Below are 14,004 nucleotides of genomic sequence, written 5' to 3'. Positions count from 1 at the left end.
GAACTGGAGCTGCAGGTAGTTGTGAGCTCCCTGATATGGGTGCTGGGCATAAAACTTGGGTTTTTGGTAACAGCAGTAAGTGCTTTTGATCACTGTGAGTGCCATCTCTCCAGTTCCCCAACATTTTAAAAAGTGACTTCTGGGGTTTCACACTCAGCCCCACCCCCTACTGGCACAGTAAGTGCTTTTTATACATTGAGCCATCTCCCTAGCTTTCAGTAAGTATCTTCTGACTTTCTACTCTGGAGTGGGGGCTGTTAAAGATCCTCACGGTTATGGAGCTCAGAGTAGCCCTTGAGTGGAAAAGGACAGTTCACATATATCTATGACCTGGCACCATCTACAAGCTAACCCCTAGGCAGCAGACAGACAAAGATAGGGCTATGTGCTGGTGAGGTAGGGAGGGAGGGAGGGAGAAAGGGAGGGAGGAAGGAAGGGAAAAGGGAAAGAGGAAGAGATTCATCACTGAAAAGTGATGAATGACTAAAGGGATAGTAGAGACAAAATATAGTCACAGTAACTTTCACATGCTTCATGTCTATGAGCCTGGAATGTGCATTTTGAGTGGACATGACTATGAAGAACAGGGTACTAGCTCAGTGACACTCAGACACAGCAGATCCCCAGTAGAGCTTTATTAATCTCCCCTCAACAGAGTGATGGAGCCCACAGATCTCCATGAGGGTGGAGCCCAAAGATACCTAGGGACACAGCGATGACCTCTGCTGCGCCCAAGTCAGCGGCACTCCACACCTGCATCTTCATTGTGGTTGCAATTGTGAGAGCCCCAGTTGCTCTTCCTGCAGCTCCACAAACTGTTCTCCGTCCCCAGACAATTCACATCATCCAGCCAGATAGTTCCAGAGCCTGGGACAGAGGAAGCAGGAGAGAGAAAGGAAGGGTATTAGGTGAGAGGTCAGGGTGACATGCCAGTTCCCAGGAGCTCCAAGAAAGGGTGAGAGGCCAGGCAAGCCCAGGGCTCCAAGGCTCCTATAGTATCTTACAATGTCTCAGATTCTTTTGCGACCTCAACCACACAGTGAAAGCCTCGTGCAAATATTTACTACTTAATCCACACACTATGTGAGCATACAGCCTTCCATTTTCTCCCCATTGGCTCAAGTTGTTCGTGCTGAATCTGTATGTCTTCACAGTAGGGTAGCCAGGCCTCTGCCAACCCCCTTCCCTCTGACAGGATTGCAAACAGATCATTTTCCAGCCCAGCTAGACCATTATTGAAAGGCAAGTATGAAACTGGGGAGATGGCTCAGTGGGCAAGAGGGCTTGTTGTAAAAGCATGAGGACCCACGTATAGATCTCCAGCACCCACATTAAAGGGCTGCCAGCCTAGCCCTGGGTGCAGTGAGAGACCTTGTCTCTGGCCTCTGCATGAGCATCAGGTCTGTGCTATGGGGTGGGGTACAACAGAGGACACCCGAGGACGGGAACAAGCAGAGCTGGACTTGGGCCCTGTTGTTCAGCCATGGCCTTTGCTGAGGCGGGAAGACAGGGTATGTAAACTGATTTCAAGTGTCCCAGGGCAGCTTCCCCCAACTAAGAATAGTAAGTCTTGCCATGATTTTTCTTTCTTCTTATTCTCTACTTTTGGTTTTGAGACATTACTCGGCTATGTGGCTCAGAATGACCTCAAACTCTCCATCATACTGTCTGAGACTCCCAAGAGCTGGAATAACAGGTGTTTGCCACCTAACCTAACTTCTCATATATTCTTTTAAAAGATCTTCACAGGGGCTGGGGAGATGGCTCGGTGGGTAAAGTGCTACCACTCAAGGCAGAATCTATGTCAAAAAAACAAAAACAAAACCAGGACCTGGTGGTGTGGGCTTGTAATCTCAGTGCTTAGGAGGTGGAGACAGGTAGCTCCCTGGGGCTTGCTGGCCAAGCGGCCCATTCAAGTCAGTGACTCCAGCCCAGTGAGAGACCCTGGCTCAAGAAAATGAGGACTGAGAAACAACTGAGGTTGTCCTCTGTCTTCCACACACATGTGCACAAACATGCATGCTCATCCACATGAACACACATACACATGTATGTTCACACATGAGCATATACACAGAAGTGGGGGTATCTTCAGGGCTAAGACTTTTGGCAGCTAGTGATTTGGGTTTCCATACATGGAAATGAACATCTGCCTTTGCCAAGGTTCCATGTTCTCTTTCAGTTTTCAAAAGCCACACTTGGCCCCCTTTCATAAACAGTCCTGGCTACGTGGCATTTTGACTCCAAGACTTGATGGACAGTAACCCACAACAGTATCCAGCGTCCTTGAAAGCCTTTGCTGTCACTTCTGGAAATGTAACGGTGACCTTCAGTTGGGTGTCCAAGCAAAGAGGTAAGCCCAGAGCCCAGAGCCCAGAGCTTCGACTACTCTGCCTGCTGCTAAGCTGCAGGATTTCCAGGTCCTTGAGCCAATGGTTTTCTTTAGCCCCAGCCATACTACATCACTTAGCCAAAGAGCCACTTGGACATGGCTAGGAAAAAAGTCCCTGATTGCAATCACTTACCTCCTCCTTGGGTAAATCCTCTACCACTGGAGTAACCGAGCATGCGGCAGAAGACACTGGCATCGTTATTATCCCAACCATCATCACAAATTGTCCCCCAGACATTGTTATAGAAAATTTCAGCTCGGCCTCGATTGGTGCCACCCACAATCCGGACTTCTAAGAAGGACTGGCCTGGACAAAAACACACATGTGTAAGGTGAGGCGAACGCTAGCCAGGGTTGGCGTGCATTTTTCTGCTGCTCTTAGAGGCTCTACAACTGTGGAGGAGGAGGAACCCTGCTGGCAGGATCTTGTTATCAAAGCTTGAAACAATCCCCCTTCAGTTCCAACACTTCCTGGGGTATGGCTCTCCTTCCTTTTGCCCTAGAGGGAACAGGTCACAGGGGCAGATGCCTCTGTGGGACCATGTCTTGTGGAAAAGGAAAAAAAAAAGATAAATGCAACAGAAGGAGAGAGCAGAGGAAAAGATGAGGTAAATAGGAAGAGGGTGAAATGAGAAGATGGGGGGAAGGAAAGAAATAAGGGAGAGAGGGAGGGAGGGAAGCAGAGAGGGTGGGAGAGTGGGGTAAATATGGGGGAGGAGGGAGAGGTAGGAGAGGGAGGGAGAAGAAAAGAGGTTAGGAACAAGGAGAGGGAGAGGGAGAAAAGATTGAGAGGGAAGAGAGTGGGAGATGCTGTCTGGGCCTCTGGCCACAAATAGGCTCAGATAGAGACAAACAAGTCCTTGGGAAATAAGCAGCCCCCCCCCCCGATTTTACAACACTGAATTGGCTCTAAAAGACAAGGAAACGACAATTAAAGCAAATTAAAGCATCAGTTACCTTTCTGACCCTTTTCTCCCTTTTGTCCTGGCTGGCCAGAAGACCCTGTCATGAAGAAAAAACCCACATAATTTGATCCAAGATCTTTCTCACCCTTTTGCCTGAATCAGGACACACAGAGGGATGAGGGCTCAGTTACCCTCCTCCAGCTCTGCCTGTGACCTGGCATCTCTGGGAAAAGCTGCCTGTGTCACGTACACCAATGATTGGGTAAGAGGACACAGGCCTCAGATGTAGTTGGAAGTTAGACCAGTGATAGACATTTATTAAGCAATACGACTCATGGAAAGATTGGTTGTGGTTCTGTCCGAGGTGATGGAGCACAGACGGGAAGGCTGTGTGCATGTTGGGGAAACTTGGTTATGCTTGTCCAGGCTGATCTCTAGCATGTAAGTTGACAACTCAATAAAGACGCCTCCACCAGCCTGGGCTCTGAAGACCCCTAACCTGTGAGTCCATATCAAAGAAAAGCCCCACCTACCTTTCATTCCAGGGTCTCCCTTCAGGCCAGGTCGTCCGGGTTCTCCTTTGGGGCCTGCCAGCCCAGGGTTTCCAGTGTCTCCCTTCCTGCCTGCAAGGCCTGAGAGGAGATAGTTAGCCCCATAGATGCTCCACTCTGCTTCCTAGGTGAATACATGGGCTCTGGTTCAGCTGAGGGCTGTTCCAGTTATCTGGTCTCCTACCTTAATGCCACTGTGAATGCACAGGAAGATATGGCTGGTAGAGTCCTCAGAAGATAACATAATTATGTGGGAGTTTTAGTCTTTCTGTGAGAATTTGCTAGAATGTTTCTAGGTCCCTGTGTCTGATTAATAAAGACTGTAATAGAATTCGTAGCTCACATGGAGAAAACAGCACTCTAATATCACTCTAGAAGTCTGCCTGAGTTTGTAGTGTTTGCTGTGGCATGGGCATGGTTTATGTAACCTAACCCAACTAAGTTCTTTTTTTTCCCCTTGGGATTTTCAGATTTTTTTTATTTGAATTAGAAACAAGATTGTTTTACATGACAATCCCAGTTCCCTTCTCCCTCCGGTCCTCCCCTACCACTATGCCCCAACTAAAACCCTACCTATCACATATCCTTTCTGCTCCCCCTGGATGGTGAGGCCTTCCATAGGGTGTCATCAGAGTCTATCATATCCTTTGGGGTAGGGCCTAGGCCCACCCTCCGTGTGTCTTGGCTCAGGGAGTATTCCTCTATGTGGAATGGGCTCCCAAACTCCACACCTATGCTAGGGATAAGTGCTGGACTACTACAGGAGGTCCTGTAGATTTCTAAGGTTTCCTCAATGAAATCCATGTTCCTGGGGTCTGGATCAGTCCCATACTGGTATCCCAGCTATCAGTCTGGGGAGCAAGAGTTCCCCGATGTTCAGGTCAGTTGTTTCTGTGGGTTTCACCAGCCTGGTCCAACTAAGTTCTTGTGTTGGAAGATAAAACTCAGGCAAGGGGTGTTAAGAGGACATGGGCAGGGTTGGGAAGTCCTCCAGGCCACGTGAGGGCGCTGTCTGCAGAAGAAAGCCTGGGACCCTGTTTCTCCAGCTTCCTGTCCTGCCTTAGCTCCCACTGAAAGACGATGGTTCAGATGGATAGATGGGCTTTTAGGCAACACATGATAAGAGCAGGCTTGCATCCTTGTAGAAACAAACACACTGTAAACAACTCAGCAGGACACCCAGCTGCACAGAGAGCAACAACAGGAGAGTGGCATCTGTACTATGGCTCTCAGAGACAAGGCTAACCTCCTGGCTAAAGGGGCAGAATTAAACTTTGGACTGACCACAATTCCTCCTAGTCTCTATAAAGTTTGCTATCTGGAGATGACAGAGCAGGGAGTGCAGGTCCTTTGGGATGTGGTCCCCTATGTTCCCAGCTTGCTTCAATCAGCTTCAAGATTCAGTTATGGCCAGCACTTGTGAGGCAGAGGCAGACAGATCTCTGTGAGTTTGAGGCTAACCTGCTCTACATAGCAAGTTCTAATCCAGCCAGGGCTACATAGTGAGACCCTATTTCAAAACAAAACAAAACAAACAAAACTAGATTCAGTTCTTATCTTTGCTCATTGGTGTTTGTGGTGACAGGTAACATTTGGGGCTGTGACACTACCCACACCACATGACCTTTACCAAGGCTGAGAGGAAGCCAGCACCTTGCCTTTGATTTTCCAGTTGATTGTTTCTTTATAAAGTAGATTGCTTGGGGCATTACAGTTAGGGTTCATGAAGAAGAAGATGATAATGATATCCAAATGAGAAGTAGCAGCAGGAGGGGAGAAGGGGCTTGGGGAGCCAAGAAGGGTAAAACAGACCAAAGCAGAGATGGGGAAGCCTTAACCCTAAGGGGAGAAGGAGATCTTCCAGTTCATTGGTGGTCGCATGGCCTGACATGGCTACTTTTGCTGCCCACCTTCCTCTGGTTCTGCCTTGCTTTCTAACCATTTTAGAATACTGAGTTCCTGCCATTTCCCCCAGAACTTCCAGGGAAGGAATGGAGGCTTGAGTGACAAACTTCAGAGTCTCTTCCTCAATTTTGAGGGGTAAGGTCACAGTATTCAAAGTCAATAAGGCTTTGCTTCCTCACACACAGGCCTCCCCAGTCATCAGCCTGAGAAATTAAAATAAAGCCAGCCCTTTACCTGGAACTCCTGATTCTCCTTTTGTGCCTTTCTGTCCTTGAATTCCTAAGATGGAAACACAGGAAAGGGGGAGAGGATAATAAAACTTAGATATTAGACACTTTTAATCTTAGACAGCCTCTACCTTTGATTAATGCAGATGGAAGGGTACACCGGTTTCCCTGATTGCTTCAAACTTCACAGTGGGGTGGAGGGGAGACAGACTGCAGACCAATGAAGACCAGCATGCTTGGCTGATGTGGCAATGTGCTGTGTGAAAGTCTGAGGGACACAGAGTCCTGATGCCCTGGCCTGCCTTCCCTCTCCACCAGTGACCTGAATTGGCTTTGAATCAAACCCTTGTCATTATTGTTTTATCTCTCATGAAATTTGCAGAAGATAGATTAGGAATCTTTTGTAAATGAACATTTTGGTTTCAAAGACTGTGGAGTGGCCACCCAGATTTTTGGACACACATGGATCAAAATAATTTGTGTTTGTGTGTGTGCATGTGGAGGCCAGGGGACAACCTTCAGTGTCCTTCTATAGGCTCTGTCCATCTTGTCTGTCTCTGTCTCCCATGGCCTGGAATTACAGGTAGCCTCTATGCCAGCCTGACTTTTACATGGATTTGGGGGATCTGAACTGGTCCTCATGCTGGTGCAGCATGACTTTACAGACTGAGCTATCTCCCCAGCCCCATCTTCGTTTCTTGACTGCTAGGCATAGAAGACAAAACTTGGGTGCAGGGCTTGAGAGATCAAGAGTGTGGTGGTGAAAGTCCCAAGCACAGCAAACAGGCCTCTCCTTGCTTGTAATTAGCCCATAATAATGACATTTGACTAAGCCAGTGCAATGGCATTCCTCTGTCTTCATCTAAATCAGCTAGATATTCACTTGAGAGATTCATGGTTTTATTTACAAAATGGGAAAGTCTTGGGTTTGGAAACCTGGAATGCTTTATCAAAACTGGATAACTGCCACTGAAGCTCTAGCTTGGGGATTACCAGCCTCCTGACAGCGAGGTTACAAAGGGATGCTGTCTTCAAACATCTGGAGCACATCTGCCACCTACTCCTCTGGATAACCATCCCAGAAATCGCCAGATCTAATCTGCACAGCCATTTGTTAGCCCACAGAATTCTGGGAAGTCCCTTCTGTTGGGGGGTTCACATAAGCCAACAGATGCTGCCATGAAGGCAAGCTTCAGCCTTGGGTGAGCTGCCAACCCAAATGGCAACATATCATACATTGTAAATTGAATATATAATTCATCCTTTTTACCTAAGGAGCCAAATGTAATGGGTGGCCCATGGGATTGGGCTATGGTATTCACCACCTGGATGAAAAATAGGATGCACGCATACATATAGACACCACATAAAGAGGCCCACCAGACACCAGAAGACCAATGAGCCACAGAGTAAAATGTCTGTAATAAAATCAGCATGGGGTCTTATGTTTGTGCAGGTGCATGTATGTATGTGGATACTTGTGTGTGAAATTGGAGTGGGTTCCTGTGTGTGTGTGTGTGTGTGTGTGTGTGTGTGTGTGTGTGTGTACATGTATGCACGTGGCAGGCAAAGGACACCAGCTGTTCTTCCCCTGATGCTTCCTACTTTGTTTTCTGAGGCAGTGTCTCCCACTATCCTGAAACTTGCTGAGTAGGCTAAGCTGACCTGGCATCAAACCCCAGGAATCTACCTATCTCCACCTCTACAGAACTGGGATAAAAGCAAGTACCACCAAGCCTATTTTATTATGACATGAGTTCTGGGGATTGAATTTAAGTCCTTGAGTTTGCTAGGAAAACATGTTATCTACTGAGCTATCTCCCCAATCCTGGTGAGGGAGTCTGGGGCTGGAGGGATTTAAAGCCCATGGCTCCTAACTGCCTTCAGGAAAGTCACAAAGATCATACACTCAGAGTTCAAGGCTTGCTAGGAGGTACTGATGCATGAGTGAGCGAATGAATGAGTGACTCAGCCAACCACTTGGCCAGTTGAAACTGGGATGAGCCAGTTTTTATATGTGTCTGTAGGCCTGTCAAAGGCAAGAGCACCCAAATTGTTTGTCCTTGTTCAACCTTATTCTCTGGCAGAGGAAGGGGTCAATGTCTGTCCTTGGGCATTCTTGGTGACAAGAGCCTAGTCTCACTACTCTGCCCTCCATCCTCACAGAAACTCTCACCTGCCACTCCTTACTGCACAGGTCTTTCCAAATGGCATTTACAGAGTCTGCACTTAGAACATGCTTGTAGTCTGTCTATTGCATGCACCCACAAACCTAGAGTTATCACAGTGCCTGAACTTTCTAGACTAGGCAAGCATAATGTAGAAGCCAGACTTCAGAGATCAGATAGATTATCTCAGGGACTTAGCAAGTGGCCCACATGATGAATGGCCATGTGACATAGAAAAACTGGCAAGTTGTTTATAAACCAGACCAAAAATAGAAAGACTCCATGCCAGTCTGTACAACAGAATAGAGTAAGTCTGTTAGTGTATATAATAGGATAGAATGACTTAATATTAGTCTACACGACAGAATAAAAGGACTCCATGTTAGTCTACACGACAGAACAGAATGTCTGTTAGTTTACATGACAGAATCTGGAAAAGAGGTTCTTTGGGACCAGACTTTGGAACAAACACTCAGACCCATTGTGTAGAGCTAAACTGTACAAAGGCTTGTGAACTAGCTGCCTTGAGTTTCCTGGGTTGGATCAGTGTTCCCAGCTATTCCCAAAAGAGAACACAAGGGAAACGTATTTGCCCCCTGTCCTAATCCTAGGTGCTGATGTCACCGCAGGTAAGCCTAGCAAGGTCAAGGTTTCTGCTTCCTTCTGTGATGTGCAGGTTTTATCATGGCATTCAGGCTCTCTGGGAAACAAGAGCAGAAAAGAACATCCCAGAGACTTGGACTCAAGGAGAATTATTGGAGGAAACTAATTTCCTTTATCAGGAGCCTCTGAGGTCAGAGGACAGGAGAATCTCTGCCTCTTATAGAATGCTGGGGAGCATCTCTCTTTCATGTCCATCCAGAATATCCAGCAACCCCATTCCCACACCCACTCACCTGTGTCCCCCTTGCTTCCTTTCACACCTGCAGCACCTGGATTCCCGGAGATCCCTGGGGGTCCTAGACAATAGAAACCACATGGGCATAAGGATTGGGCTGGACAGACATTGGAATACCACTCCCAATGCAGGGATGAAGGGCCTCACCTGTTGGCCCAGGAGGACCAGGGTGGCCTGGCTCACCCTTGGCACCAGAAGGTCCTGCTGCACCAGGAGTGCCTGGAACACCCTGCACTCCAGGTTGTCCTGGAGAGTAAATGGTGATGTCAGAGTTAGGATTGAATGGCACAAGGGCTCCCCACCCTCCATGACATGCATATCCTAACACTACTCAGCTGCCATCTTTAGAAGCCATCTACTGCCCTATGGGTGCGAGAGAAACAATGCCATGAACTCCATCTCCTCCATCACAGCTGTGCGATTTAAGATGGTGGACAGATTGAGGACTTCAGGTGGGACCACCGAGCTCAGCACTCAGCACTCAGCAGCCAAGAAGGTAGACATGTAAAGAGGGTTATCACTAGAGTCTGCCTTCAACCAACTGATCTCTTCCTTTTAGGAACAGTCAGGTTTCTAAGTCCCTGGAGTGCTCTGGGCTAACACTGTGAAGAGGTGACACCTGGCATGGTGGTACATGCCTGTGATCCCACACTTGGGAGCTAGAGAATCAGAAGTTCAAAGTCATCCTTAGATAAATAGTGAGTTTTAGGCTAGCCTGTCAGAAAGAAAGGAGAAAAGAAAATAAGGAAGGAAAGCAAGGAGGAAGGAAGAAAGAATGAGACAGAGGGAGTCAGGGAAGGAAGGAGGGAGGAAGGGAGAAAGAAAGATAATGGGTAACTTTCTACTCAACTCTCTGGGGGGGTCACAGCCCCTCTGCCCAGATGCCCACAGTTCCTACCTTGATCACCTTTGACTCCAGGAGACCCAGCCAAACCTGCAATGGATAAGGACTCCTAAGGATGCTGTCACTTTTACGGGGCTACCAGAGAGAGGGGCAATGCCTCCAGGTCTGTAGTAACCACTACAGTGCAACCTCTTACCTGGTAGGCCTGGTTTCCCAGGATTGCCTTTATCTCCTTGGGCTCCAGGGGGCCCCATGACCCCTGTGACTCCTTTCATGCCCATGTCCCCTTTGCTCCCTTTAACAAACAAACAAAAAAGAAATCAAGGTTGGACATGGGAGGAAACAGCCCACTTATGATCTTACCCAAACTCCAAACTCAAATGCCCTGTGCTGGAGGTGGAATATCTGGTCAAGGCCCTCCAGGAATGAGCTCCTTCCCCAGTGACAGGACACAAACTCATGACATTGGCCAGATGACCTGACACCAGTGACAGTTGGGCTCTCAGGACCCTAGTCAGAACTCAACCCCTGTGAGAAGGATCACAGCCTGGGGTCATCCAGTACTTTGGGGGCTGGTTTTACTGTTTGCATTTTGGGGATTATCTTTCATAGCCTCTCAGACTGAAATATGAATGTTCTGGAAACTGTCTCCCAGATGCTGAGAATAGCAAAGGTCATTGGGAAAGAGAAAAACAATGCAGTAATTTCTGTGCCCGCCTCCGGTGCAGACACGGACTTCCCTGGCACCCAAGATTTCAAATTTTCCACTTGTCATCAGCATTCGGAACTCATTCAGCCAGTCCTCTCCTGAGTCCTCCGTCTCTCCCTCCTCCTTTCCCTTAGTACCTGGTGCATATCAATTGAGGGCAGCCTCCTTCCAGAAGGGCAGGTCAGCTGGGGAGTGGGCTGTACAGTGGGCTTGCTCAGTGGTATCCACTCTGAAAGCCACTTAAGGTCACATTGTCGACTGGGTGTGGACACCCAGCTCTGTTCCCACTGGGAGCAACACGGGGTGAAGGTCTTAAAGAGGACTGTCACCCCAAAGCAACTTTTTCAGTTTTCTACTAGACCAGCTGGCAGAAAATTCACTAAAATGAATTTATAGCACTGGTTTTGTGATGTGTGGACCTGTGTATGCATGCTCAAGTGTGTGAGTACACATGTATGTGTGGGTGTTTGTGGACATAAGTTTGGAAGTTCCTCAGCTGCCATCTACCTTGTTTTGTTTTCGAGGCAGGGTCTCTTACTGGCTTTGGAACACAGCAGATAGGCTAGCCAGTTAGTCCCAGGGATCTGCCTGTCTCTGCCTCCTCAGCACTGGGATTACAAGCATATGCTAACATGCCTGGCTTTTCCACATAGGTCCTGGGGATCAAGCTCTCTTGCTCCTTGTACTGGCACAAGTACTTCACCAAGAGAGCCATCTCTCCAGTCTTCTACATCCTTTTGACAAGGGCCTGGGAGAAACCCCCAGGTGCTGTGCCAGCTTCCTCCCAGTGAATTCAGAATGGGGTAATGGTCAATTCATGAATGACTCTGAAGAGGATAGCAAGAACAAGAACCAGCCTCCCTAGGTCTGAGTGAGGCAAGTTTAAGGCTTGGGAGGGATCAGTGTACAGTATACATATCACACTGTAGCTTACAAGCATGGTTATGCATCAATTGAAATTACTCAATTCCTTTTCAAAAGAACTGGGTACAGTTGAGACTTCCCTTAAACAGCCTGGCAGGCCTGAGCCCTGTTCGCAGCCAGAGTGGGTAGACACAGGCTTCCTGCTTCCCTCCAGCTTTCTTATGAATATCAACTCCCAAAATGCAGTCCTTACCTGGAAGACCTATGTCCCCTTTGTCTCCCTTGGTGCCAATTTCCCCCTTGGGGCCAATGAGACCTTTGTCACCTTTGCTGCCCTTTTCTCCTTGAGGTCCAGGGGCACCTGTGGCAAGAACAGGAATGAGGTAGGCACCAGCTGCCCTGCTGGGGATGGGCTCCTGGGGACAGAAGCAGAGTGAGAAGGGAAAGGATCTCTAGGGGAAACCTGGGGGACACATTCATTAGCTGGTCCCCTTGATGGTCTTGGTGATCTCTTTGAAGTCTTGAGACAAAAAGGAGACTAGGAGGACATTGACCTTCAGGGATCAGGGCAGGGCTGTAGAGAAAACACATGGGACAGCTGCCCTATGGGAACTGGCAATGCATGTCTGGTCCCCGGAGAGGAAGCCCAAGTTACCAGTTGCTCCTTGCTTCCCTGGTGCACCCATGAGTCCCTGGAGGCCTGTGAGATGAAAAGAAGGACCCAGTCACTGTGGTTTCATTTCTTTAGTTAGCTGACATTCCAGGGACCCTAAAGTGGTGCAGGCACCCAATCATAAGCTCCCTATACTCTATACAAATGCACAAGCAAGCATGTGTGGCAGAGTACCAGGCAGGTTCAGACAGGTGACTGCTTTTCCAAAAGCTTGGTGCTAGTGCCTGGCCATGGAAGAAGGCTCTAGAAGGCAAGTCAGTTTGAATCATAGCTGCCTCTTTTTAAGCAAGGTAAATGACCTTGGAAAAGACACCTCAGTATCCCTTGCCTCAACGCTTTCATCTGTGAAATGGGGCTGGTGATGACTGGACCCTCTGCAGGTGCCTCACTAATGCTCCTGTGCCCAGTACAAAAATGGAGTGGGGAAATAACTGCCCCCTCCCGGGACACAGGGTGCTATAGGTGAGCATGCAGGCCATTCTTAGGAGGAAGAGGACTGGGGCAGGATACTGAGCCCAGAGAGAAATGGGGAGATCCTGGGGGCTGACTGAGGAAGTGAAACTGCAAATCAAGGTGAGACAGGCCCCCTGGGATGCCTGAGCCCCAGATTTTCCTGGGGGTGCCAGCCGCTCTTGGCTCACAATCTCCATGTCACTATCACACGTGCCACCATTCCCCCTCCTGTTAGGTTTGTGGGTTCCATGGTACATGAGAGGAGTGTTGAGAGTCAGTGAAATTTCCCAGTTTTCTCCTGTACTCTGCAGGTGCCTGTTGGAGCCTGAGGAAGAGTGGGACTCCAGACTTGAGTTCTAGGGATGGCCTGTGCCTGTCCTCCCAAATGGTCTGGTTGGCTGCAGTCTCTGGGATCTGGGCAACTTACTCCCTGCCTCTTTCTCTCTGGGTGGAAAGAGGGAGACTAACTCCCCTCTGGGTGGCCTGCCTGCTGTGTGGGTGTGAGGTTGTTTATGCACAGGGCATGCGGGTATCTGCAGATACAGACTCCTGAGTATCAGTATGCTGTTCATACGTGTGAGCACTAGAATCTGTGCAGAATCCTACATGTGTGCATGAGTGTGTGAGCGCCTGACTGTGAGGATGTATGAGTGCATAAATGTGTGCTAATACATAATGCACGGATATGTGAGCCTGTAGTTCCATAATTGTGCAGTGTGAGGACGCATGCATGCCGAAATGTGTATTTACATGTGTGAGTATTCATGCGTGCACACACATGTGTTCACACCTGTGCATGAGTGTGTGGCACTGAGAGTGGGTTGTATGAGTGTGAAGATGCATACATGCATGTCCAGGGACCAGTGTTCATATGTGTGCCTGAGTGAATGTGTGGCTCTGGGTGTAGCACATGAGTGTGAAGACACAATGGTGTGTGTAGACCTGTGCTTGTAAGTGAATGTGTGTGAGTGTGTGAGAGCATGTGGTGGTGCATTGGGGGCGGGGATGTCTACACATGCTCCTCGTCACACCATAATCTTCCTTTCCAATGTTCAAAGCTTCTTGGAAGAAGCCCTTCTTAGATACAGCAGTGGGTTCCCTGGGATCCTATTAACTGCCTTCCTAATGGAGCCAGTTCCTAGAAGCAGCTTTCTCTGCTCACCAGCCACCTTTTATGGTTGCTGGAGCTTTCTGGAGGGGTAAGCTTGCTCTTCTGTTTACTTCCCTTTGACCTAAAACAGCTGGCTCTGCTCATTGCTGTTAAAAGGTCTTAGGATTCTGCACATTCCACTGCGGGCCAGGCCCAGCCATGGGGTACTGGAAGAGTTCTTCAAAAGCTCTCAGTCACCCCTCTAGGTTTTTTTCTCCCTAGAGAGAGTGAGAGCTCTGAGTGTACTCCTCTGTCAGAACTACGC

At 48.5% G+C, this 14,004-nt stretch overlaps 1 protein-coding gene across 1 annotated transcript in view; it reads right to left on the bottom strand.

Annotated features, from left to right (window-relative positions):
• Positions 1–736: 736 nt before the first annotated feature.
• The window catches only part of Marco (macrophage receptor with collagenous structure), a 29,263-nt gene continuing 15,995 nt past the window's right edge, over positions 737–14,004 (bottom strand). Inside the window, exons 6-16 of the mRNA XM_027417786.2 lie at positions 12,119–12,163; positions 11,717–11,824; positions 10,087–10,185; positions 9,945–9,980; positions 9,194–9,292; positions 9,045–9,107; positions 5,988–6,032; positions 3,831–3,929; positions 3,350–3,394; positions 2,526–2,699; positions 737–867 (exon numbers count right to left, since the gene is read on the bottom strand). Coding sequence (XP_027273587.1) covers positions 737–867; positions 2,526–2,699; positions 3,350–3,394; positions 3,831–3,929; positions 5,988–6,032; positions 9,045–9,107; positions 9,194–9,292; positions 9,945–9,980; positions 10,087–10,185; positions 11,717–11,824; positions 12,119–12,163 — 944 coding nt within the window. The remainder of the gene's footprint in view (positions 868–2,525; positions 2,700–3,349; positions 3,395–3,830; positions 3,930–5,987; positions 6,033–9,044; positions 9,108–9,193; positions 9,293–9,944; positions 9,981–10,086; positions 10,186–11,716; positions 11,825–12,118; positions 12,164–14,004) is intronic.

The sequence above is a fragment of the Cricetulus griseus genome, chromosome 5 (assembly GCF_003668045.3).
Source record: "Cricetulus griseus strain 17A/GY chromosome 5, alternate assembly CriGri-PICRH-1.0, whole genome shotgun sequence".
NCBI lineage: Eukaryota > Metazoa > Chordata > Mammalia > Rodentia > Cricetidae > Cricetulus > Cricetulus griseus.
The sequence above is the reverse complement of the archived record's forward strand: the minus strand, read 5'-3'. Positions and strand labels throughout refer to the sequence as shown.